This window comes from Letharia columbiana, assembly GCF_014066305.1.
Source record: "Letharia columbiana isolate WasteWater2 chromosome Unknown Sc0000027_s0, whole genome shotgun sequence".
Classification (NCBI taxonomy): Eukaryota; Fungi; Ascomycota; class Lecanoromycetes; order Lecanorales; family Parmeliaceae; genus Letharia; species Letharia columbiana.
The window spans coordinates 354,242-377,885 of NW_023501069.1; the positions used below are offsets into that span (position 1 = coordinate 354,242).

Below are 23,644 nucleotides of genomic sequence, written 5' to 3' on the forward strand. Positions count from 1 at the left end.
CATCAGGGGTCTTCGCCCTCGTATGTATGCACGATTTTTGCTTGATCCACTCACTGAGCAAAAGCTAGGACTTAGCGTATCGGCAATGAATGATGAACGACCCCTCACCATCTCGGAATATGCCGAGGTAAGAAGTTGTTGTACCTTACCCCTGATCTAACATCTCTCTTTCCTTCTCAGCCCTATCAAAACGTCATCTGACCGTTATCGATAAGCACTGGCATCTAAGGCACCGTCATCTGCTCCGATATCACCTATCTCCCTCTCTCTTCGCTCCATTGACATCTATCCAGCTTCTTATTTAATTGAGCTGAGTATACATGCAATCATGGGCCTGTTTGATATCGTCCCGAATCTACTTTCGTAAGTCAAATCATCAGCCAATGCCCCTCCTTCCCCACCTCGGCCCGTTTGCTGCGTGCCCAAAGCTTCCGTAGCACCTCAAAGCGATACCTGCGCTGACAAGGTCCGATCGGCAGTTCCATCATCACCATCCTCTTCCCAATCTTCGCCTCCTACAAGGCCCTCCGTACCTCTGACCCCGCTCAATTGACACCATGGCTGATGTATTGGGTCGTCCTCTCCTGCTTCTCTCTGGTTGAAAGCTGGACTTGGTTCATCCTCGCGTGGTAAGTCGTCAAAGCCTTCCGTTGAACCCCGAGTGAATGAAGCTGACAGTCTCCAGGCTGCCCTTCTACTCCTCCCTCCGTCTCCTCCTCCTCTGCTACCTCGTCCTTCCTCAAACCCAAGGCGCAAGGTTCATCTACCAAACCCACATCCACCCGTTCCTCGCCCGCCACGAACACGACATTGACAATCTCATCATCTCCGCCCACGATCGTGCCAAGTCCGCAGGTCTCACGTACCTCAAGCGCGCAATCGAGTTTGTGAAGGAGAACCTGCTCGGGATCCAACCAAAAGCGACACCGCAGACACCGTCAAGCCAGGGAGGCAATTATGCGCAGAGTCTGTTGTCCAGATTCAACTTGCCCAGTGCAAGAGAGGGCTTGGCTGCCCCGGCAGGTGATTTCTACGGGCTGCTGAGTGCGGCGCTGGGAACGATAAGCGCTACGGGCGGCACAGGCAGCAGGGAAGTGCAGGCGGAAGACCTCAGTCGATCTGGCACATTGATTCCGCAGGGTATGACATCAGCCTCGGAGAAGATGACGTTCCTGTCTACGCAGAGGGAGAGGCTGAGGGTTCTGCTGTCAGCGTTGGATAAGGAGGCGGATGGCTTGGGCACCGAGGCGGCCATTGAAAGGGATGTGGAAAAAAGGTTGACGGGCGAGCAGCTGGGAGAGGGGCTGAGAAAGAGTAGGAGTGAAGCGGAGTTTGAGGAGATTGGGAAGGATGACCTGAAGGGGGAGGGAGCGAAGCAGCAAGCGAGCGGGTGGATGCCGTGGGCCTGGGGTGCAAAGGGCGAGAGTGGAAACGTGACCAAAGGCAAAACCAGTGGCGTTGACGCTGGTACCTAATGGCAAACGTTCGATGACTACCTGCTCATGAGCAATGATAAGTATGCATTGGTAATGCTCCATCCGCCAGGTCCAATATAGTTTTCATATCGCAACTAAAGATTACCATGTGTCCCTTCCTATGCCCAGCGATTCTTGGGCTGCTACTCACTTGAAAAGCGCACTTCCTGAAATGTCTACCCCTTATCGTAAATATTACCCCGGAATTTCGCCAATGCACGCCAGCAGCAAACCGGCTTATGGTCACGCCTGCGCCAGAACGTGCGATTCGCCTCGAGTGCTGATAAGAACCGTGCACCACGAAGACGAAGACCCTCAAACTTGAGCCGCAGAAACATCGCGACTGGCTTTTTACTATTGATCGAAATGCATTCATGGGTGCGAATTGACCAGATATTCCATGAGACGATGGACTTTCTCACACCGCACCGTGGATATGTTGCAACATGCTCTCCCGGAAGAAAAGATCGCATCCGTCGGCCCTGTTAGCCTCTGCAGCAATCTTCCTCGTCAGTACATCCACTGCAAATCCCACATCCCTCCGCTCCAACAGCAGACATACCGAGAGCGCTGATCTCATATCTGCAACCGCTGTCGATCATAGCGTTCGGACCAGTATCCAGACCCACGTCCACGAACGCTCAGATACGACGACACTCCCGCCACGACCTCTCCCCCAGGAACCGTATCGTCGGTGGCTGGAACATCATCTTCAACGACCGGGAAGCCTTTTCCCCCTCCTCCAGCACCGCCGAGGCCATCTCGGACATGTACGCCTCCGTCCACAACACCCTTGGTGCCCTCATGCGCAACCGGTCCCGAATATTACCCCCGCAAAGGTCCTCTCGCTCACCCACGGCGGTCTGCGCCTCGCTTTCCACGCCGCCGAACGAGCCGTACCGTGGGGTGCCGCTGATTCTTTCCTGCGGGGGATGGTGGACCTCACCCGCGCGGGGCTCACGGGGCTGGACACTGCGGCTTTCTATGACCTGCAAGGGTCGATTTTGTGGTCGAGGGTTGCGATCGGGTTGATTTTGCTGCCGTATGTGAAGGAGGGTGTTGCGCAGAATAAGATTGCTTGAGATGATGGGGAGCGTGATGTCCGCGCGGAGGTGTGATGATTGAAGATGGACGGGGCGATGTGAGATGGTAGAATTAGACCAGGTGCGACTGGTGATCGATTGATGAAGCGAGGGAGTGGGCTGTTACGTGGTAGGGCAGGTTAGAGGTGTGGACCTTTGACGGAATCGGCACACAGCCTCTTGGTCTGCAAAGCAGTGTCCACTCCCTTGATACATTGTTTTTCCCTAGCCATGATTTGCAACCACTAAAGGCTAAGGTTCACTATCATCGCTTTCGGGTCGCTGAATTACGTATTGTAGTTGTTGTTCCCAGGAATAGATTTGTACTCGAGCAAGCCTGATTTGACAGCTCGATCCGCTGGTATGTCATCGGATGGGATTTGCGTACTTTGCACCCCATGTGATGCACTCGTTGGCATTGCTTTTACATGTGTAACCACAAGCTCTTTATCGGTGATGATGAAGCCGTACCGTGCCTTGGCCTTGAGGCAATCCGTCTAGATCTGGGCCCGAGGTCGGATCCACTCTTCCTTCGTGAATGCGATTTTCGCAGGGTCTCGCTCGATCGTGTCACTTCGCTAAGCTCGGTGTCTCCGGGTAGTGTGGGCCGGGACGAATTCGAAGGCTGTATTGCTCCCCAGTCCGGACGATAGCTCGCGTCATTCCCGGGGTGTTGCGTTTGGCCATCTTTCAACATGTCAATCTTTTTAACGAGCGGTATGATAGCCAGTCAGATCAACGAAGTTGTTGAAGGTACATCCACGGTCGATCAGGGTTCAATGGTGGTGACTCCGTCATCCAGGCTGGGCAGAAGGTCTGTGGAACTTTCCAAACTAGCAAGAGATGGCTGCTTGGTGCTGCCAGAGCGCACCTGCCATCCGCGATGGTGCGAGAAGGGGAGAAAAAGTGGAGGGGGAGGGGGTTTAGCTATTCGAAGATAGGAGGATTCATTGCTCCTTGTCATTTCGCTGCTGTTCCTGCTGCCCGGAGTGGTCCGAGGTAAGAGTCGAATGATGCTAAAGCGAGGATGCTGTTATCACACTTCTGGGATTTTACAATGAGGAGGTGTGGTATACCCACTCCTACAGAAATCATGAAGCTCGGATTCTAGTATCTGTTCCGCAGCGATACATCCGAGGGAGAGGTTCCGTGCCGCGATGATGGCCGGAGAATCTCCTTTTCGAGAATAGATGGTGTCAGCATTAGGAAAAGCGCGTTCCAAATTTCGTCATTCGGTTGACCGGAATCGGCAGTTTCAAGCCATACTCAAAACATTCACGCGGCAAATCTATCCGACAGTGGAAAGGGTTGTCATTAAGCCCCTTTCTCTACCTTTTTCTCACCTTGTACTCTCTGTCCTGGATGTTTCGCGCGCATCTCATTGGTATTATCAACCACACTCCTGGCTGGCTTGTAGATGACCCTCCTATGTTGTACGAGCCCTTGAGTCGTGACAAGAAATATGGTGCTTGATTGGTTAATGCGTGTTTTGGTAGGTTCGGCGGAGGAAAGGGTTGCAACCATGGTTTTGCGCGGTTGGGGATGATGAAGCCGAGATCATCATCGCCATGTGATATCCTCGGAGAAAGAAGTAGGTGGCGAGATGATCTGATCCTTCATGAGCAGTTCGAAAGCCGAGGTGCATTTCTGCAAGAGAAAGAGACGGCTATAAAGCCAGAAGAGACATCTTGCTGTCCCTGACTACCCTTGCAGCAGCACTTCTCTTGTGGAATCGTTGCATATCTGAGTCTTCACCATGTTGGCTTCCTTGGCTCTGCTAGCTCTGTCAGCCTATCAAGTCTCTGCTTTCCCCTCCCGCCTCTCTGAAGCTTTCCTCCAGCGACGAAATGCAGACCCAGCCCAGGTCGACTCACCCTGCCCCCATATGGTTGAGCTCGCCAAGCGCGCTGTCGCAGAAGGACATGAAATCGCCAGGCGCCAGGCTCCTGGAGTTGTGCCGCCTTTCAATGCTACTGAGCAATATGTCAGTAATCAAGGCCAATACGTTTTCGTTGCACCGGGACCGACAGACCAGCGCGGACCGTGTAAGTCTTCTCGTATAAAGGTCGAGGTGAAGTCTTCTCATACCTTCTCGTAGGCCCGGGTTTGAATGCTATGGCCAACCATGGCTACCTCCCTCATAGCGGCGTAGGTACCATAGACGAATTTATAAACGGGACAGGGGCTGCTTTTGGTATGGGCTCGGATCTAGCCAGCTTTCTTGCCGTCTATGGTTCTATCTTCGATGGCGATCTTACTTCTTACTCCATCGGCGGCCCAGTTGCCGGTCTCACCGTGGCTGGCCTATTAGGCGACCCACAAGGTCTTTCAGGCTCCCACAACAAGTACGAGGGGGACGTGTCTCCGACTCGTGGCGACCTATTTGAATAGTAAGATGCTTGCACGTGTTCCATCCAGATCCTCCAACGCTAAAACACTCACAGCGGCAACGACTACTTGGTTCAGGTCTCTCAATTTTCTGCACTGTACGAACTCGGTCAACAAAACGGCGACAGCATCGACCTTCAAGTACTCACCGAGTACCGCGCTACCCGCTTCCAGCAATCCATCAGCAACAACCCGTACTTCTTCAACGCACCCTTTAGCGGCGTTGTAGCATCTCCCGCCGCTTGGTCCTTCATCTACCGATTCATGGCTAATAAGTCCTCCGAATACCCCGAAGGTCTCCTCACAGGCGACGTCTTCAAATCTTTCTACTCCATTACTGGCGACTACCCCAACTTCCAATACACGCCCGGATACGAGTCCTTCCCAAACAACTGGTACAAGCGAAATCCGGTCGATTTTTACACCATCCCCTACCTCTCCATGGACGCGGCCACGATGACTCAACAGCATCCGGAATTCCTCAGCCTCGGCGGCAACACTGGTAAAACCAACACCTTCACCGGCGTAGATCCCCAAAATCTCACTGGCGGCGTCTACACTTCTTCGAACCTTCTGCAGGGCAACAATGCACTATGCTATGGCCTCGAACTTTCACTAATGGAGTCGCCTGACATTCTTTCCGGGCTGTATTCGGACGATAATGCGGCGCTGGATGCATTGGGAACAGCGATCAACGAGGCGACTGGCGCGCTGGGTTGCCCGCAGTTGAGTGCGATCAACGAGGGCCAATTCGCTAGCGACTTTGCTCAGTATCCTGGATACACGAAGCTTTCGTCCACGGGGACTTATTGATATGAGTTTTTGTAATCTTCACGATATTGGAAGTCCGTCTAGCCGAACGTTGTAAATACTTTGTTCTTTCGTGTGAAGACATTCGGAAGCTTGCAAGTCAGTCTTAGCCGACTTCAATATAGCATACACCATGCTACTCAATACCAACCCTCATCTCCTCATGAGTTGACAGGGTTGGTCCACCATAGAGCTCGAGGAGCCACTCTTTTTTAGGCTAGGACAGCGTAAAACAAAGCCGCAGCTTCCGCAATGGTTTGGCATCCGCTAGTTCCCATATGGCATAAACAAGGCATTCTGAATGAATTCCAATTCTTGCTCCTGATAGATTAGGATGTTGAAACTGTACTGTAAGGATTATGAAAATTAGGGACACTGTTCAGACAACTGTGGTATGTTGTATAATCGACCAGGGCGATATGGGGATGGCGAAAGGGGTAATGGAATCACTGAACTTCACGGTCCCGTGACTGCCGGGCTGCTTTCACTCCGTTCCAGGGTGTTATTGACATACGTCATTGTAGCTAGCAACGCGCAAACATTTCACATAATTTTCTATATGTTAATGCTCATGCATCCAGCACCCGTACTGGGAGTACGTGTCTTGGTTCATTAGCTTTCGAGACTTCTCAACCGGCATTGTCTAAGTCGAAGGATTGACTGGCCACACTCAAAATGGCCTCCGCCTCTCCTTCGAGCCAGTCACGCGCGTTCTTGAGTATCCCACCTGGTGAGTACCAAGTCAACTAGCCTAGGCCTCAAACAAATACTAAGCCGAGCAAACAGAAATCAGACTAAGGATATACCATTACCTCTTCGAGAAGGAGCCAGGAGATGACTGCTTTCTCAGCGGCCCTCGCTTCGGACCCTGGCGTGAAGGCCCAGAGACCCAACGCCCTAAGGTCGAACGTTCCATCGACATGCAAGACCTCATCAGTATGGGCCGACATCCTGAGATCCTGAGGGTGAACCACCAGGTATATTTCGAGGCTTTTCCGGTCTTCTATTCAGGCCTTGAAACTGTAGATCCAAATAAAGGGACTTGGAGATATAAACCCCTCGAGGGCGACTTTCAGGCATATCACTTCGGAGATTACGATCAATATGAAACCTTCGACGTTGTTTACGATCCTCCCCTGATGCAAGGCTCAAGGAGCCCTCAAAAGCTAGCCAGATTCACAAAGGTCCTGCTCATCGCTAAATTCATGATTCCAAGTTGTCCGATAGGCTGGAGGTACGATGAGGAAAACGGGGAGCTCGACTATGCAGCGCAGCAAGACTTGACTGATACACTGCGTGCATCGAACATGATCGAAGACTTCGTTGAGCTATTGGCCCGGTGTTCGTGGGTAGACCATGTGGATATAGATCTCGGTGTAGTGGCCAGCTGGCAAAGAGATCAACAAACTGTTGAGTATGACTCGCCTGTTGAGGATCTTGAAACGCCCCATTGGGTTGGGCTGAGAAAGATATGGCACAAAGGCGACATCCAGGTAGCCGACATCTTACTAGCCAGTGGTGTTCTCAGCCCTTTACAGAGGTTGTCCAACATAAGGTCCTGGTGTATAGAATTGACAGTGGAGGGTTTGATGGAAGAAGAGCCGCCTTGTATGCATGAGAGAATGACTTTGGATTTGAGTAACGCGGTTGAGCAGGGAAAGTAAGCTGAGAAGATACCATGCTACCAGCCCTCTTCATCACACTAATACGCAAGGGTCCAGGACTGAACTATGCAATGGGCATAACAGCAACGTCGTCCCGTGTGGACTTTTGTGGAAACCTATATCGGAACCCTGATCCAATCCTTTGCTCTCTCAGACATGGAAGGGTAGGAGATGAACAGTCGTCGATCAATGCCGGGCTGGTGCTCGATTCCAATCGTGCGGTAAATGGCCAACACAATTTTTTAATACGAGCATGCCTCCTTTGGCGGGACGAAGCCTTTTGTTTGGTGGAGGAAGAGGACAATGCCGTCGTCTTCGGGGGCATATCCCTGGCAAATACCACTCACTGAGGCAGCGATGTTGGGCAGTTATTAATTTCGTGTGGCTTCACGTATCCTGTATTCACGAAACCCAATGAAGTGCAGCTATTTTACAAACTGCGCAAAATGTGAATGTGTGCATAATTTAATGCAGTTTGCACAATTTTCTCCAACCACTCCCTAAAGTACATGCCCACGTCCACTTAGTCCCAATTAGACGTCTTGTCAGTGCGTATAGCCTAACTCCTGTGAAGTGAACAGCCCCCAGACTACTAATGTTCGGAGCTGAGATGCGGCTTCAGCTAGGCCGCAGCCTCGACGCTGGCTAGTCCAGCACTCCAGTCAGGCAGCAAGCAAGGATATAGCACTCTCTGTCCCTCATAGTATCTATAGTACCAAGAATATGGTCTCCACACCTTCACGCATCCGCGGCTCTCTCTACGGTACCGCCGTCGTCGATGCCCTTGGCGGTCCCGTCGAATTTCGCCGCCGAGGCACCTTCGCTCCCGTAACGTCGTATCGCTTCAATGCGACCTTTGGTCTGAAACCTGGGACATGGACTGATGACACTTCAACAATGTTGTGCCTCGCACAATCTCTAGTGGACACAGATGGGAAGTTTGTAATCCATGATCAGATCAGAAAATACGTGAGGTGGTACCAGGATGGCTATATGAGTGCTACGGGGAAGTGTTTTGATATCGGGAATGCTACTAGGCAGTCGCTGGACATATGGAGGGAGTCCACCCAAAAGGCTGGGAACATCAGTGCATTGGAGCTCCGACACTACCAGAACATGGTCGATAGAGCATTGACCCATGAGGTTCGGCAACCCGAACATCCATTTCTCTTCACCAGCTGACGTTCGCCCCACAGAGAGCATGCGGCAACGGCTCCCTCATGCGCTGCGCTCCCATACCACTCATCTACCACCACTTTCCAGTACTCGCTCAAAAGTCCGCCGCACTGGCCTCTACACCCACGCACCCTCATGCTACCTGTCAAGAAGCGTGCCAAGTCTATACCCACCTAATCACTCTTATTATGACTAAACCTGGTATCACTAAGGCTGAACTTTTCACTGCTCTCCAGGAGTTTCCGTTCACCTCTACGGTCCTTCGTACAACATTCGACAGGTACAAGGACAAAAAGGAAGAGCAGTCTGCAACCGATTTTGAACACTTCGTCCAGACGCCTGACTTTCAGATCAAAAGCTCCGGATACGTGGTGCACACGCTTGAGGCGGCGCTCTGGGCCTTCTTTTCGACATTGACTTTTCAAGAAGGAGCGCTGAAGGTCGTCAATTTAGGTGACGACGCTGATACCGTTGGTGCTGTCTACGGTGGGCTATCTGGAGCGTGGTATGGCATTGAAGCGATCCCCAATGAATGGATTGATGGTCTACAGGCCAAGAGTATACTCGACGAAGTGGCAGGAGGAGTGGTGAAGCTAGTCGAGAAGGGCGGGTATGGTGAACAGTGATGGGAATTACCCAGCGTCATACCTCGAACATCCTACCAGGCTTCCATCAATTGGGGCTTAGATGTTGAAGCTGTGCCCCTCGGTGTCTCTCTCATTGAGTTTTTACACTTGCGGGACTCTTTGGGCATGGGCACCTTCTCAGTCGTTCTGGCTAGAAACAGCATTGAACGCCACCCGGGTAATGACATTTGCTGACGCTGAGGGAAATTAGTGTCACGTAAGCTGTCCAAAAAGGTACCAGTCTGAGGATTTGAAACCCTCTCAATTTCACTTCAAATTTGGATATCAGCCCGGAAGAATGTGTTGGCCGTCATCGACCGGTCTTTTTGCACCTGTGTTCGACTCCTTCAAGATTGCGCTGTGTGACAGCCATCCAATGACATGTCGCCAGCGGACTTTGCTTTCAAGGCAGGGTCGCCTTATGGCACGGCTACGCGTCGTTGAGCTTGCATCAAAAATCGATGTTTCTCCGTCTCGGCCTCACTATTGTGCCAATCGATCCCACACCAGCGTTGTCCTTTCAGATGTCATGACTGATCCCCCGAAATTCGCTTTCTTGAAGGCTTACGCGAAGGCCACAACAGAACTATGATGACACTTGCCTCACCGTGAACGAGAGTCCCACCTTCTGCAAACGTTGTTCAGGCAACGCCTCCCACAGTGACCTGCTCTCCTGATCTTTTGCCCCTTCTGAAGTATAATTCGAGTCCACGTCTTTTTTGGTTCACTTCAAGACTATGTCTTCATCATCTGTTGTACGCGTACGTGGATACGAGGATTCTCTGCGATGTCACGCTAACAATGTGACGTATGTCCTAGGAAAAACTGGGTTCTAGATTCTTGACTTCATCATTCGTCATTTGTGGTAAGATCCATCCGAGCCCCAAAAGATTGCCATAAACCAAACCAGATCAGATCTACTGCTAAGCCAGTGAGTGGCTCCACGACGATGATGCTGAAGCTACTCACAAGTCTAAGCGGTAAATATGCCCTTAGACCTTTCTGCGAATGCATCGACGATGATCGCTACTTCTACACCATCTCGAAATTGGGGCTTTCGCCAGGCACCAGACTGAGCTTTTGAGTTTGACTGCAGTTCTATAATTGCACTCACAGATCCGTGCAACAAGCTACAGGTTATTTAGTCTTTTGATCTTCCGTGTTCACGTGAATAACGTCTGTGCATCATCGAGACTTTGGAGAAATGAACGGAAAGCAAATACATCGAAGCTCCCAATTATCAGGTACTTTAGGGCCCTGTGAAGGTTTTATCCGACAAAGTCCTTAATACGCGCTTCTGGCGAAGTCATGGCGTGCGCCAATGAATTCCCTGCATTGACCACCACTGACGGCCACCGGGAACGGGTGCGGCTCTAACCTCTGTGCCAATTAAGCAACGTATCCATCAAATTTGACGCAGCTAGGAAGCAAGCCACCAGTGTCACAGAAACAATTTAATGCATGTATCTGCATATGGTGAAAATACACTGGCCTCACAGTGAGGAGATGAGGACCGCGAGAGCGCTTGAATGCAACTGCAATTGAGTAGATTGAAATCGTCTAAGCTAAAGTTACCAGGAACATGGCACGTACGATGTTCGTGGATTTATACATAAGGAGAAAAGGTAGGCTGATCCCGTCAACAGCAACTTTATCTCGTTGGAATGAACCCGGAATACTCACCAGCCATGTCTAGACCAAGCATCGTCCCAAGTGTCGACGAATTTCGCCTTCCCAAATTCGACTTTGAGCCATGGTCAACAAGGTCCTCGGTCTACTCTCAAGGGACTACTGAAGATGAGAAGGCCCTCATCGACTTCAATAAATGCGTATCGGAAAGCGCGGAGGATTGGTCGCCGGTAGGTCTATCCCTTCACTACCTGTGCACATTTCTGACATATTACAAAGACCAAGAAATTGTTCGCCGTCAGCACATGTTTCCTCGTTGTTCTCAATTCAGCCATTGCGTCTTCGCTTCCTGGCGGAGCCGTCTCCTACACCGCAGATTATTTTCACGTCACTGATGAACAACAATACGGCCTTCCCATATCCGTATTCTTGATCGGCTACGTATTCGGACCTTTGCTTTTCAGTCCTCTGAGCGAGATGTACGGTCGAAGAATCATAATGATCGTATCCTTTATTGGATATACTGCTTTCACGTTTGGCTGCGCCATGGCGCCTACGTGGCCAGCGCTCCTCATATTTCGCTTCCTCGTCGGACTTTGTGCTGCTGCGCCCTATACTTTGGGAGGAGGCATCTGTGCAGACCTCTATTCGAACGCTGCTCATCGGGGACTAGCCATCATGGTGCTTATGATAGTGAGTCCACTATCTTCTTATTCTCATCGCACTTTGACTGACTCGGTGCTAGGTTCTTAATGTTGGACCTGCTAGTGGACCTATCATCGCTGGCTTCGTCTCATCAGTCAGTTGGAGGCGGAAATACTGGGTCGCTCTAATATTAGCTGGTGTATCTTTTATTCCTCTACTGTTTCTTCCGGGTAAGTACAAGTCTCCCTTCCGGGTTTGGAGCACGTCACTGAGACGAATAGAAACATATGGACCAGTGCTACACGCTCGACGTGCTCGAGCCGCCAGGACCTGGGTTGGTAAGTCAGCCAAGCCAACGCCTCTTGTATCGAACAAGCAAAGCTTGACAAAGACTCTATCGGTGGCCTTCATTCGCCCTTTCCGCATGTTTTCTGAGCCAATCGTACTGGCCACATCCCTCCTCATGGCCATGGTATATGCCATCTTCTATCTATTCTTCGAAGCATACCCGATAATCTTTGGAGGTGAGACGCTTCATCTACCGGCTGATCTCACCAGCTACCTCATTGGTCTGAGTTGCAATGGCTGAAATCTCGACCAGGAGTGTACCAAATGAGCACCGGCGTCTCCGCCCTTGCATTCATACCCAGTGAGTTTCAGGGATGTAGTCTATTTCTGAGCGTGGTACTGATTTTGGAAAGTGCCAATCGGCGCCTGCCTCGACATCATCATTGTCTTGTGGTGGGAGCGTTATCTCGAACGTGCGAAAGCGAGGAATGCCCCCTGGGCTTTCAACGAGGAATACCGGCGCATGCCTCTCGCATGCATTGGCGGTCCTCTATGCGCGCTCTCACTATTCTGGCTCGTATGTCAAGTCGCTCCCACCTTCTAATTTTTCACACGCTAATCTCCGCCTTCGAACCACAGGGCTGGTCAGCCCGCCCCACTACCCACTGGATCATCCCCATGCTCGCCGGCATCCCCTACGGCATGGGCGTCGAAATCATCTTCATGGCCCTAACCAGCTACCTGTCCGATGGCTACGGGACTCTCACCGCCTCCGCACTCGCCTCTGCAGCCATCATGCGCAGCGTACTCGGCGCTCTTCTGCCGCTGCTCGCGCAGCCGATGTACGGTGCGCTGGGAGTGGGTTGGGCGTCGAGCCTGCTGGGGTTTATGACGCTGGCGATGGCCGTGGTGCCGTTTCTGCTGCTGAAGTTTGGAGGCGGGCTCAGGAGGAGGAGTAAGCTTTGTCGGCAGGTTATCGAGAAGAAGGAGGCGCTGGAGGGGCAGGTATAGGGCGGGGATCTGGAGAGTGCGATATAATGGTGCCCTGTGCAGGCAGGACGGGCAAGACGATTTGCTGATAGAGACCGCTGCTGTGAAGGTCTCTGTTGTAATAGTAGCCGGAAGAGCTGCCTGCGCTGAATGAGTTTATGAGGAGGGGGGGGGGGGGGGGGTTGGGGGGTTGTACATGTGGCAAAAAGGGTTGGACGTCTAGCTCTATCCTTTGGGACTGTTTATAACGTTACAGAGTCGGCTTCTTAATGCGCGATTCCATGTTACAAAATTGTGGACAAAAGCATTCATTATGTTATGGTTCATTCATTGTCCTATCCTATATAGATTACATATGTCAACGTTCCAAAGTACTCCACATAAGCAAGGAAAGCACAGAAAACAAACCCTATTCCCATACCATTTCACCATATCGCGTCTGGATTTCACCAATGTTTTGACTCCAGTCTCATATGACTCACTGTATATTAACCAACCCAGACCCATGGTCAGAAACCAGACACGAGTATACTTCGCGACTCCGCAGTGTCATCCTAACGCGGGTCTGTCGTCGTGAAACAGGCCCGAAAGTAGTATACCCTGATATCAGCCATAGCGTTTGCGACGGAGAAGTCTTCATGAATGACAAATTAGAACAGTCCGTAGCGGACCTCGAAAACCCCTTCAGAAGCTCAAGCTTGGAGTGTGAAGAAGCAGGTCAGACGTTGTCTGGGCTGGCGAGGAAATCCGCCGACGTTTCGGAGCGCTCGTGTATGCTACGAAAATTGAGTTTGAGAGGCGGAGTCGTTTTGATGTCCTGGAGGAAGGTAAGGTAGGAAAGGAATGTGAGGTTGGCGGATCAGAGGAAAAAACACCCAGCGAAGATCTCAAGTAGCCTACCTTCGTGAGTTGACATGGACAGTCATTAAACAGAAACGGTGAGAGCTTCACGATTGCCACCTTTTTTTATTTAGAATTTCTTTATTACCTGTGTGGATCTGGGACCTTGACTCGGTAAGTCCTCTTTGGGCGTGAACTGGAGGCCCGCGCTGAGATCTCGGATACTTAACGCCCCGGCTGGCCTGGACGGCTACCTAAGTAGGTAAGGTAGATACGTATCTAGATGTTGCGCTTAGACGCCCCGTGCTTCGGAAGTTGCGCCTGACCTAATTAAGCCCAGTACGGGTCACAGGAAGTCCCTAAAGTAGAGTTCAATATTTTATGCGCTCTCAGGAGGAGATCGTTCTAGGGCCCTCCGCCATTGGGACGCTTTCCGCAAGGGAGGTAGGGTTAGGGCTGCTGTTCAGGCCTGTGCGGGCTTGCTCCACTTTCTCGGAGACATGCAGGCGAGCGAGGATTGATCTCTTTCCAGTATCGAACAGGGAGGAAAACAAGATTTTTGGCATTCATCTTATTCATTTCCATTGCAGGCCCAAAGTAGATTAGAGTAGAGAAGCACCGAGACTCTATATGTACAGCGCGCAATCGATGTTGCATGTCAAATACCTTGGACCAGCCCAAATGCGCCTAACCATTGACTGAAGACCAAATTTCCGATAGTCTCAACCCTCATGACGCATTTCCCTGGCCTTCGCACCGCTCGCTCGATGCCAAACATCCCCACCCCACCTCAGCATACGCTCAGCCGCCGCGGTGGGTCCATCCACCGCCGGTCTCACGTCCAAGTAGAACACCGGCTCTCCTGTCGGCTCAGGCGGACCAGAGTAGTAATCAATCACATATCTCACCTCCCTCGTCTGCCCTCCCGGGGTCGTTCTTTGCACATACCAATCGTGACGATCAAACGGTAACTCGCTCCTACACCGGCCTAGTCAGCAAGAGCCACAATCTGATGATGGCCTTACTTACGCAAACTTCGAAGGCCACACCCGCCCTAGCACTTCTATCATCCTGGCCTTGGGCGTCAAATCCCCCGGCCTCCCCATAAACCGCATCAATCTCGGCCTGTCTCCTTTCCATTGAGGCATGTCTTGAAAGCCCTCTTCGCCTCTGCTGCAAGCCTGCCATCCGTAGCCCAACCCTTTGCTAAACCTTGCTTCCCATCCTTCAATTTCTGCCCAAGCCCCCTCATTTAGGAAATTGTGTACCGCCACCATACTCTCAACAGCATCTTCGGGCGTGTCATCGTAGCCTTTCCGTAGCATGGCATTATACATTTGTTGCGGAGAAGGGTATTCCCAGTTCGCTTCTGCGTCGCCCCGGGGGATGGATGATGTGGTGCGGGAGGTGGGGAGGGCAATGGTCTGGTTGGTGGAACGGGATTGAGAGAGATTTGATGGCATATAATTCAGAGGGTTTAGTTTGGAGAGAGTCGACGGTTTAGCCGTGGAAGGCGAGAGAGGCGCATTGGGAGAGGAGATAGGGCATGAGGATGCGTCTGCTGGCGACCGTGACGAGTTTTGGGGAGGGAATGGAGAGGTCGAGGTGGCTTTGTGCATGGGGCATCCAGGCTTGGGCTGTCAGCTACGTTTTCTGAAGCCGTACCTAGGTATAGCTTACAGGAGGTGCAGCATCTGAGCTGGGTAGAGATTGAGGTGCGAGCGACCTCGGGGGCGTTGCAGTGTCTGCCCAAAACCACCCCATGTCGACCCGTCTCCTGAGGCAAATTCAATACTTAGTGACGGTGTGATTCTGTTCCTTGGAGAGCTCTACGCAAAGCGTCCATTGTCGTAGCGTAAGAACTGTTGTGGTGGAGGATGAAGGAAGAAGCTCGGAGGCGAGACCGTCGCTGGATTTGCGGGCAAAATGACGTCCGCATTTACGCATTTACCCCTTCCTTTCTCATCCACGACGTGAACAACATGGATCCTACGACGAACGATAGACCTCGGTGACCACTGAAGGACGTTCTGGTATTCTACGATGAGAACAGCTTTTGCGCTTGGCCGACTATGCCTTCGCCAAAAGCCCAACCGTCTCATAGCATCCATTGCGCGCCATGAAAGGCATTACTCGATTCTTACACCATGGCCCGTATTCCGCAGACCTCCAAAACCGCCAAAAGGCAGGATACTCATTTGGAGCTTGCTGTCGCCGGCCGCTTTTGTGGCATTGAGTGAGGAGGACACTGGAGATGGCAAGACACCAGAAGAACACATGCTGGAGGCCTCGAGGGCAGAGATCGCAAAAGAAATTCCAGAGGATGTGCATGGTCTCCGAAGAGTGTGGAAAGCAATATACCTATTCGTGGACACTTTGATCGTCGAGCCAATAGCGACAACTTTCCGGTTCCTGCACCTTGTCATAATATTCGTGCCAGTAATAGGGACTATGCCGTTGATTTGGCTGGGTAGGAGGCAGAAGAACCGCGACAGTGAGCGCTCTGGCACGCTTTGGTGGTACTCCTTCCTGGTCCGGTCAATGGAGCGGGCGGGTCCAGCTTTTATCAAGGTACCCCATCCAGTTCAAGCAGAGCAAAGCTTCCGCGCTGATCTATGTACGTCTAGCTTGGTCAATGGGCAGCTTCAAGATCAGACATATTCCCTCAAGAAATGTGCAACACCATGTCGTCTCTCCATTCCAATGCTCCAGCGCATTCCCTGAAGTATACGAAGCAGTCAATAATGAGAGCTTTCGACGGCCGGCCATTCGAGGAAATCTTCGACGAGTTTGAAGAGAAGCCCCTCGGAGTTGGAGCGATAGCACAAGTCTACAAGGCGAAGCTGAAGCCAGAGCTTACGACTCCCGGTGATACCGATCTCGAACCGCAGCAACGTAACATCAGTCAGCGGATGAGGAAGAACGTAGACATGTTGGTAAAATCCACACCACAAAGGACGCCATCATCCTACGTTGCAATCAAAGTGCTCCACCCAAAAGTTGAGAGAATGGTGCGACGAGATCTTCGAATCATGGGTATCTTCGCTGCGGTTCTGAACGCAATTCCAACAATGGAATGGCTCTCACTGCCTGACGAGGTAGAACAATTCGGTGAAATGATGCGCTTGCAACTCGATCTCCGCATCGAGTCTGCAAATCTGATCATGTTTCGTAAGAAATTTAAGGATCGAACTACAGCATGGTTTCCCTTCCCCTACGCGGAGCACTCAACTCGTCAAGTTTTGGTAGAAGAGTTTGCCCAAGGAATACCCCTTGCAGCCTTCCTCGAAGATGGCGGTGGTGTCTTCCAACAAGAAATAGCAGATGAAGGTCTCGATGCGTTCTTGCATATGCTGCTAATAGACAACTTCGTCCATGCAGATCTCCACCCAGGCAACATCATGGTGCGCTTCTACAAGCCTGAACGAATAGACCTGTCTCTAGGCCGCCATAAGCAATCAGACTCCCCTGCACACTCTACAGATGTCACGGAAGAAGTCCTCCAACAGCTGCGCCCTCACCGCCACCATCCCGAAGAATGGAACGCCGAGCTCAATAAAATCGACAAAGAAGGCTACCGTCCGCAGCTCATCTTCATCGACACAGGTCTCGTCACAGCTTTAAATGCCACAAACCGCAAAAACTTCCTTGATCTTTTCAAAGCCGTTGCTGAATTCGACGGCTACCGAGCCGGTCACTTGATGGTAGAGCGATGTCGGCAACCAGACGCCGTGATTGACGAAGAGGTGTTCGCGCTGAAAATGCAGCACTTGGTGCTCGGCGTGAAGAGTAGGACCTTTGCATTAGGCAACATCAAGATCGGCGACGTCCTGAACGAAGTCTTGAGCATGGTCCGAGGCCACCATGTGCGCATGGAAGGCGACTTCGTGAACGTGGTCATCAGCATTCTCCTTCTCGAGGGCATCGGGAGGAGTCTCGATCCCAACCTCGATCTGTTCAAGAGGTAAGCCGCGCACTTTCCACACATGTTCCATCCTTCCCTTTGTGCGCTCACACGCATCGTAGCGCTCTCCCGATCCTCCGCCAACTCGGCGCCCAAGGCGGCGGCACTTCTCTCCTCAAAAGCGTACGCGAGGGCGACACATCCATGCTCAAAGTATGGCTCGGTCTTGAGATACGAAAGTACCTGCAAGCTTCCGCCGACCAGGTGGAATCGTGCGTCAAATACGATCAACTCAGTCCGAATATTTGAAAAGTCGTCATGTCCCCACTCATTTCGTTTGGCGGTTGGAGTCATAAGCAGGGAACGTTCGAAAGGCGGGCTTGGTCTTTTTGTAAGGCTTGTACATGGAGTAGGGAGTCTAGGTCTTCTAAGACCGACCGTCAGCGGCATCTATCAAATATAAAAAAGAAGAGGATCTCCGTCTAATGTACATACAGCCAACCGAATTATCCACGCCATGCGTAGAACCAAATGTCTATCTTATTGCTCCACAGCCTTAACGCCTTCAGATGCTGCTTCCATGCAAACGCAATATCCGCTTCTAATTATATCTTCATCAAATCTTCATAGAACGCCGGCATCCTCCCACTCCTCTCCATCCCCTTTCCCCTGCTCTGTGCTTGCAGAGCCCTATCACCCCTGCCTTGACCATGGCCCTGGCCCTGGCCCTGGCCCTGGCCCTGGCCCTGCCCTGACCCTGACCCTGACCCTGACCCTGACCCTGACCCTGACCCTGACCCTGCCATCTCCCCATGGTCGTCGTCGCTCTCTCCTCATTCCACCCCCTACTCGCCACCTTCTCACCAACCTTGACATCCCGATCCAGCACCTCCACCAAGCCTTCTGCAAACAGCTTCCTTGCTTTCTCATCGGCCAAAAAGGTCCTTTGCTCTCTCTGCTCTAGAATTCCCTGGCCGAATTTCCTGCTCGGTGCCGATGAGAGGGTTCCTAGTTCTTTAAATGCGATGACCAAGAGCCTTTCGAGACCTTTCCGGAATTCGATGATGGTCTTTACAGTACGCCGGTCGGGAGAGGTGACGTAAAAGGGGAGCCAGCCGTCTAGCTCGACGATGTTGCCACGCTCTTCGTTTCGCTTCAATTTGCCCCCGAAGAGGCTAGCCATGAGGGGTGTTGCTTCTGTGGTATCACGGAGGAAAATTGAACGGCCATCGTTGGAGCGTGCCATGGAGCTGTACATGTACAAAGAATTCCTCGCGAGCTTGATCTCGTCTCTCCTCCCTTTAAATAACGCTGAGTTGATTGAGGATGGATGTACGATGCTGGCTTTTTCGCCAACGGTTCGGAAGCTCACACCGCCGTTGTTGACAGCGAGGTTGGGGTGGAAACCTGCTAAAGCTAAGGCTTTGATGAGCGGAATCTTGTGACTGTTTTCATTGAGGGAGGGGTCGCCGAATTGAGAATTTACGCGGCCCAAACGCGAGCTTCTGGGGATAAGGCGGGCTTCAACGAGGATGTCTTCGATTTGCTGGGCGGTAGCATCGATAGTCTTGAAAGCATTGATATGGAGGAAGTTGCGGTGAGCGAAGTCCTTCATCCCGTAATCACCTTTGCTGTCGCGGACGCGGCGGAGTTCTCGAACTGCGTTTAAAAGGGCGATATGGTCGGAGCCACTGCCTTCGACAAAGGAAAGTTTAGCTTGGGCAGCTTCGTTGCGGGCATCGAGAGGATTTAGGAAGAGGGAGCGCTCCGCCGAGGCGGCTCCAAGGACGATCATGGGATCCAGGCAGCGGAAGATGATGCCAAGAACTATCATCTTACCGAGGCTTGGGTGGACGGGGAGGGAAGATAGAAGACGGCCGAGAGGTGTTATGGCCTCGCCATCGTCTGTGAGGGCATCCAGAGCTTCGAGTTTGACGATAGATGAGTCCACGGCTTTTGGATCGGGCGGCTCTATGGCCTCAGCTAAAAACTCGCGGATTGGGGCCTGAAAAGCCTGTGCCTTGACTTTGAGACAGATTTCTTGAAGGTCGATGCGAAGAAGCTCCGGCAAGCCGATAGCACGCAGCTTCTCGTAGCGTTCTTTAGTGAAGAGTGCGTAGTAATTTCCATTCTGGACTCGTCCAGCTCGGCCTGCACGTTGCTTTGAGTTTGATTTACTGACCCATGTGCAAAGAAGCTGGGAGATGCGACGAGTTTGATCATATTGCTTCTCTCTGAGCTTACCAGTGTCAACCACATACTGTACGTCGGGAATAGTGATCGAAGTTTCAGCGATGTTGGTGCCGAGAATGATCTTTCTGCAGCCTTCTGGCACGGGATCGAAAACAGTATTCTGACCAGCTGGTAGGCTAGAATGCAGTAAACAGAGCTTGAACTTCGACTCATCGCTAAAGTTGATGCCGAAACCCTGACTCTTCAGGATCTCTTCGACTTTTACAATCTCTGCAAGACCAGGCAGGAAGACTAGTATGGCTCCTTCGTGGCTTGTCTTCGCAATATGCGCAATGGTACATGCAACAAGGCCGAAAGGTATCAGGGCGTTCTCTTTTTCGGTTGCCGGATCTGCAGCCCCTTCACTAGCGATGGAGTTGCGCTCGCGTTTCCAATCAATCAGAGATATCTCCTTCCTCGATCCATCTGCCGACTCCTGACTGTCTGTTGTTGGGTGCTCATTACGAAACCTAGTTTCAACATCAAGATAACCCTTGGTGTCGGAATCGGCGTGCATAACTCTCAATTGCGCTGGAGAATTTGCGGCGTTTATATCCTTCAATATCTCATCGAGATATCTTTCTCTGACTGGGAATGTGCGACCGGGAACGCTCAGGGAAGGGCAATCAAGTGTACCCTTACCGGCAATGTGGCTTTTGAAGTATGAAGCGAACAATTCAGTATCCATGGTTGCGCTCATGAGCACAACTTGTGGGTTCGACTTGCCGAGAGCTTGCCGTCGCATGATGTTCTTCTTCAGTACTATGAGAAGGAAGTCTATCAGCATGTCACGTTCGTGCACTTCGTCAATGACCAGATGCGATATATTGTCCATCACTTCGTCAGGATAAAGCTGCAGCTGCTGTTGCAAAATACCAGTCGTGCAATACGTGACGCTGCCTCCAAACTGGGGTAGCTTTGGGTCAAAGCGAACATGATATCCAACGCTTTCCTGTAGTGTCTCTGCTCGCTCCACTGCAACTCGCTTAGCAACAGAGATTGCAGCTATGCGGCGAGGTTGAGTACAGACAATGTTGCAAGAAGCGCCTTTTCCCTTGCTAATGGCGTCTTCCAACAATATCTGTGGTACCTGGGTAGTTTTACCGCTTCCCGTAGCCCCAACAATGATACTGTAGACATTGTTGTTGACTAGGTCCAAGATTTTAGCCCGGTATTGATTCATTGGCAGCTCGGCTTTCTGGTTCCGGAGATCTGCAAGCTTGGGATCTTGATAGAATTCGTTCAACTTTTGCACCAATTTCTCGTCTCGCTGTTGAGCTTCATGAGCTTCCAGTGGGCGTCGATAGCCGCCTTTCCGGCTTTCGGAAAGGTCCACTCCGGATCCGACATCTTGAACTGCGTCCGGTAACCCTGCCTTACGAGCTCCGAGTAGTGTCTCACGCATGACAAGGGAGCAGTCTTCGTCGACTGGCATATCCACAGGGGCGACAGGCCTCATGATCTGTCCATTGCCAATTCGTAAAGCTCGAAGGAATCGGGGATATAGCCCCAGCTCTCGTTTCTTCAAGGAGATAGCGGCGGTGAGATAAGCAGTTTCCTCAGCTTTCTTTTTCAACAACATAGTCACGGGCTCGCCGATCGCTTCGCCATTAATCATCACCTGGACGCGAGTAGGCACGCTTTGCAAGCCCGTTTTTTCTAGCGGTCGTGTGGCTTTGGTCTGTATATCGACACCGGGTCGAATAATCCTATAGAACTCCATGAACTTTGACGCATTATCCGTTGTCAATTCACCGGAGTCCTTTATGACGATTGTTTCACTGCCATGTTCCTTTTGGTATCTCTCTGCCTCGTCCTTGAACATATTCGCAGCTCGAAGCTCAGCAACCTGGATCTCTCCACCTTGGGATTTGACTCGAATGCCTTGCTCTGGAAGCTCCACTATCATTTCGACGAACCTTTTCCGTCTCTTACGTTCCAAGCGAGTAGCAATATTAGTACTGATTTTGGGGACCGTGTCAAATCGGGCTGCGTAGTTGTATATGTCCATTAGTGCATCCTTTGCTTCGGCTTTTGATTTACTCATAGACTGTTTATTAATCTGATTTGTGCCAGAATTTCTGTTGAGAATCTCCCCAAGTATACCTTGCTCGTGAAATTTTGCCATCATGTGTAGCCAAGCGGTGTCTTCGGCGGCTTTCTACGAAATATTAGTACACCTTACTTCATGAAACTGAGCGGCTTGCCTTGGTTCGACCTTCCCCAATGACTGCTTCGTTGTGCATCGCAGAATTGTAGTAGGCGGTGCACTGGTGAGCATCCTGTGCTAGGGTGGTAAATTCTGAGCGGCACTCTGCTAACCCATCTGCTACATTGTGAATGGATCCTTTGGAGTTCTTGAAGACGTCTCGCGGTACATCGGGATATTCCTGGGGTGTGGGCATATGCATGGTGCTTCTGATGTAGGCTTCATCTTTGAGCTCCGGAGCGTTGCCGCGCTGTCGTCTAGCTGATGGTTGGCTGAGGGAAGCTGTGGCCTTCCTCTTTCTGCTCCCAACACCAGGCTGTCCCCGCTTCTGGGGGCGGTTGCGCGGCTGTCTAGACTGTGTGGAAGGCTGGGCGTTGTGATGAGAAGGGTTTGCCGATTGATGAGAGGAAGGATTTGATGCTGCATATTCTGGCGAAGGTCTCTTGGAAGCCTCCTTTGCCACTCCATTTTTTTTCTCCCGAGTAGTATTGCTTCCATTCTCTCGTCATTTGGTACAGCCCTAAGCTCCTGTCCGGTGGAGCTGTAGCGATTCTGCTTGGGACCTCTCCATGGTTGGATGTTGAGGGCGTTGCGAGAGGGTACAGCTGACGGCATGACACGCGTACGGAGGACCTAGAAGGAACAAGTCAATCCAAAATTGCCAAGCTAGGAGGTCAAGTCACCAGGAACATACCAAAGTCCGTATCATCTTTCCCAAGTGTCGGTCTTCGAGCAGCTCGAGATGAACAAGATGGTATGCTCAGATCAGCACATATGTAGAGATGAGACAAGGAGCATGCACCAAAGATTTACGAGGCATAAAGATTCGAGTATCCAATCACTCCTCATTCGCGAATTCCGTATTGCTTGCCTCCAACTCGAAGAATCTTTTCTTGCACTAGTCCCATTAGCGCTTGGTGGCTAAACTAGCTGCCGGAAGAGCTCCCGCTGCGAAGGCATGCTTCTAAACCCGTGTAAAGGGGATCGACTCAAACGAAAGTACGAGCCATCAGCTGCAAATTCTCGTGATCTCAATGTCAATGGTCAGTGTCTGAGACCACCAATGACAGTCTGCATATCGAGTTAATTCCCTGTGCGTATGCCAAAACATTTTCTCTGTTCGAAAACCGACCAGTCACTCTTCACATCGTGCCTTGATACATGGTTACCGCATGCATTTGCAGCTAACTTTGGCCAGAATAATCATCGACGACTATGATATTGACAGATCGTATCAGCAATCTCTTCGGTGTTAGCACTCCATTCGGACTTGATAGGATCGGCAGTGCTAAGCATGTATCGCACATCGCCCCGAGTAATTATTACTCATTACGTGGAATGGCTATGCCAACACCTGAGATATACCTGGATCGACACAAATACACTGGCTCCGCAAAACCAGCCATCACCAGCCACCTCCAGTACCTCAAATATTTTACTCAAGTTCCCTAACGCCAATACCCTCCCTAAGATTCTTTCCTCCCACCTGACTAAATCTCTCCTTCTAGACCCGAGGAGAAAGGATCGCGGTCGTACGAACTTGCGGAGCCCAACCGCTTATAGAAGTACTTTTTGTACGTCTATGATATTTCCCGCGACTCGGAATGTATACTTTGTGTGATGCACTGAAAGACTGTTCCGATGCTGGTGAAAGACCAACCTTAGGATGCTAGCTCACCCATTAGG

The 23,644-nt window shown here is 51.3% G+C and overlaps 9 protein-coding genes across 9 annotated transcripts; 7 read left to right on the plus strand and 2 right to left on the minus strand.

Moving 5' to 3' along the window:
• Positions 1–328: 328 nt before the first annotated feature.
• On the plus strand, positions 329–1,475 carry HO173_008004 (uncharacterized protein; the record flags this gene model as incomplete). Its single annotated transcript, XM_037309904.1, has 3 exons — positions 329–363; positions 480–629; positions 686–1,475. 3 exons carry the CDS (start codon positions 329–331, stop codon positions 1,473–1,475), a joined length of 975 nt encoding a protein of 324 aa, XP_037163201.1.
• Positions 1,476–1,921: 446 nt separating this feature from the next.
• Positions 1,922–2,557, plus strand: HO173_008005 (uncharacterized protein; the record flags this gene model as incomplete). The annotated part of the gene is made up of 1 exon (XM_037309905.1): positions 1,922–2,557. The coding sequence occupies one exon, from the start codon at positions 1,922–1,924 to the stop codon at positions 2,555–2,557; it is 636 nt and encodes a 211-aa protein (XP_037163202.1).
• A 1,885-nt stretch (positions 2,558–4,442) lies between these two features.
• On the plus strand, positions 4,443–5,758 carry HO173_008006 (uncharacterized protein; the record flags this gene model as incomplete). The annotated part of the gene is made up of 3 exons (XM_037309906.1): positions 4,443–4,602; positions 4,656–4,947; positions 5,002–5,758. The coding sequence occupies 3 exons, from the start codon at positions 4,443–4,445 to the stop codon at positions 5,756–5,758; spliced, it is 1,209 nt and encodes a 402-aa protein (XP_037163203.1).
• Positions 5,759–6,430: 672 nt separating this feature from the next.
• On the plus strand, positions 6,431–7,552 carry HO173_008007 (uncharacterized protein; the record flags this gene model as incomplete). Its single annotated transcript, XM_037309907.1, has 3 exons — positions 6,431–6,485; positions 6,542–7,415; positions 7,477–7,552. 3 exons carry the CDS (start codon positions 6,431–6,433, stop codon positions 7,550–7,552), a joined length of 1,005 nt encoding a protein of 334 aa, XP_037163204.1.
• Positions 7,553–8,142: 590 nt separating this feature from the next.
• HO173_008008 (uncharacterized protein) lies at positions 8,143–9,221 on the plus strand (the record flags this gene model as incomplete). The annotated part of the gene is made up of 2 exons (XM_037309908.1): positions 8,143–8,562; positions 8,616–9,221. The coding sequence occupies 2 exons, from the start codon at positions 8,143–8,145 to the stop codon at positions 9,219–9,221; spliced, it is 1,026 nt and encodes a 341-aa protein (XP_037163205.1).
• Positions 9,222–10,909: 1,688 nt separating this feature from the next.
• On the plus strand, positions 10,910–12,794 carry HO173_008009 (uncharacterized protein; the record flags this gene model as incomplete). Its single annotated transcript, XM_037309909.1, has 7 exons — positions 10,910–11,080; positions 11,130–11,543; positions 11,596–11,725; positions 11,777–12,019; positions 12,097–12,144; positions 12,197–12,360; positions 12,423–12,794. The coding sequence occupies 7 exons, from the start codon at positions 10,910–10,912 to the stop codon at positions 12,792–12,794; spliced, it is 1,542 nt and encodes a 513-aa protein (XP_037163206.1).
• A 1,541-nt stretch (positions 12,795–14,335) lies between these two features.
• HO173_008010 (uncharacterized protein) lies at positions 14,336–15,377 on the minus strand (the record flags this gene model as incomplete). Its single annotated transcript, XM_037309910.1, has 3 exons — positions 14,336–14,591; positions 14,643–15,244; positions 15,294–15,377. 3 exons carry the CDS (start codon positions 15,375–15,377, stop codon positions 14,336–14,338), a joined length of 942 nt encoding a protein of 313 aa, XP_037163207.1.
• A 279-nt stretch (positions 15,378–15,656) lies between these two features.
• On the plus strand, positions 15,657–17,826 carry HO173_008011 (uncharacterized protein; the record flags this gene model as incomplete). The annotated part of the gene is made up of 3 exons (XM_037309911.1): positions 15,657–16,184; positions 16,241–17,577; positions 17,640–17,826. 3 exons carry the CDS (start codon positions 15,657–15,659, stop codon positions 17,824–17,826), a joined length of 2,052 nt encoding a protein of 683 aa, XP_037163208.1.
• Positions 17,827–18,133: 307 nt separating this feature from the next.
• HO173_008012 (uncharacterized protein) lies at positions 18,134–22,667 on the minus strand (the record flags this gene model as incomplete). The annotated part of the gene is made up of 2 exons (XM_037309912.1): positions 18,134–21,910; positions 22,653–22,667. The coding sequence occupies 2 exons, from the start codon at positions 22,665–22,667 to the stop codon at positions 18,134–18,136; spliced, it is 3,792 nt and encodes a 1,263-aa protein (XP_037163209.1).
• Between the last annotated feature and the right edge of the window lie 977 nt (positions 22,668–23,644).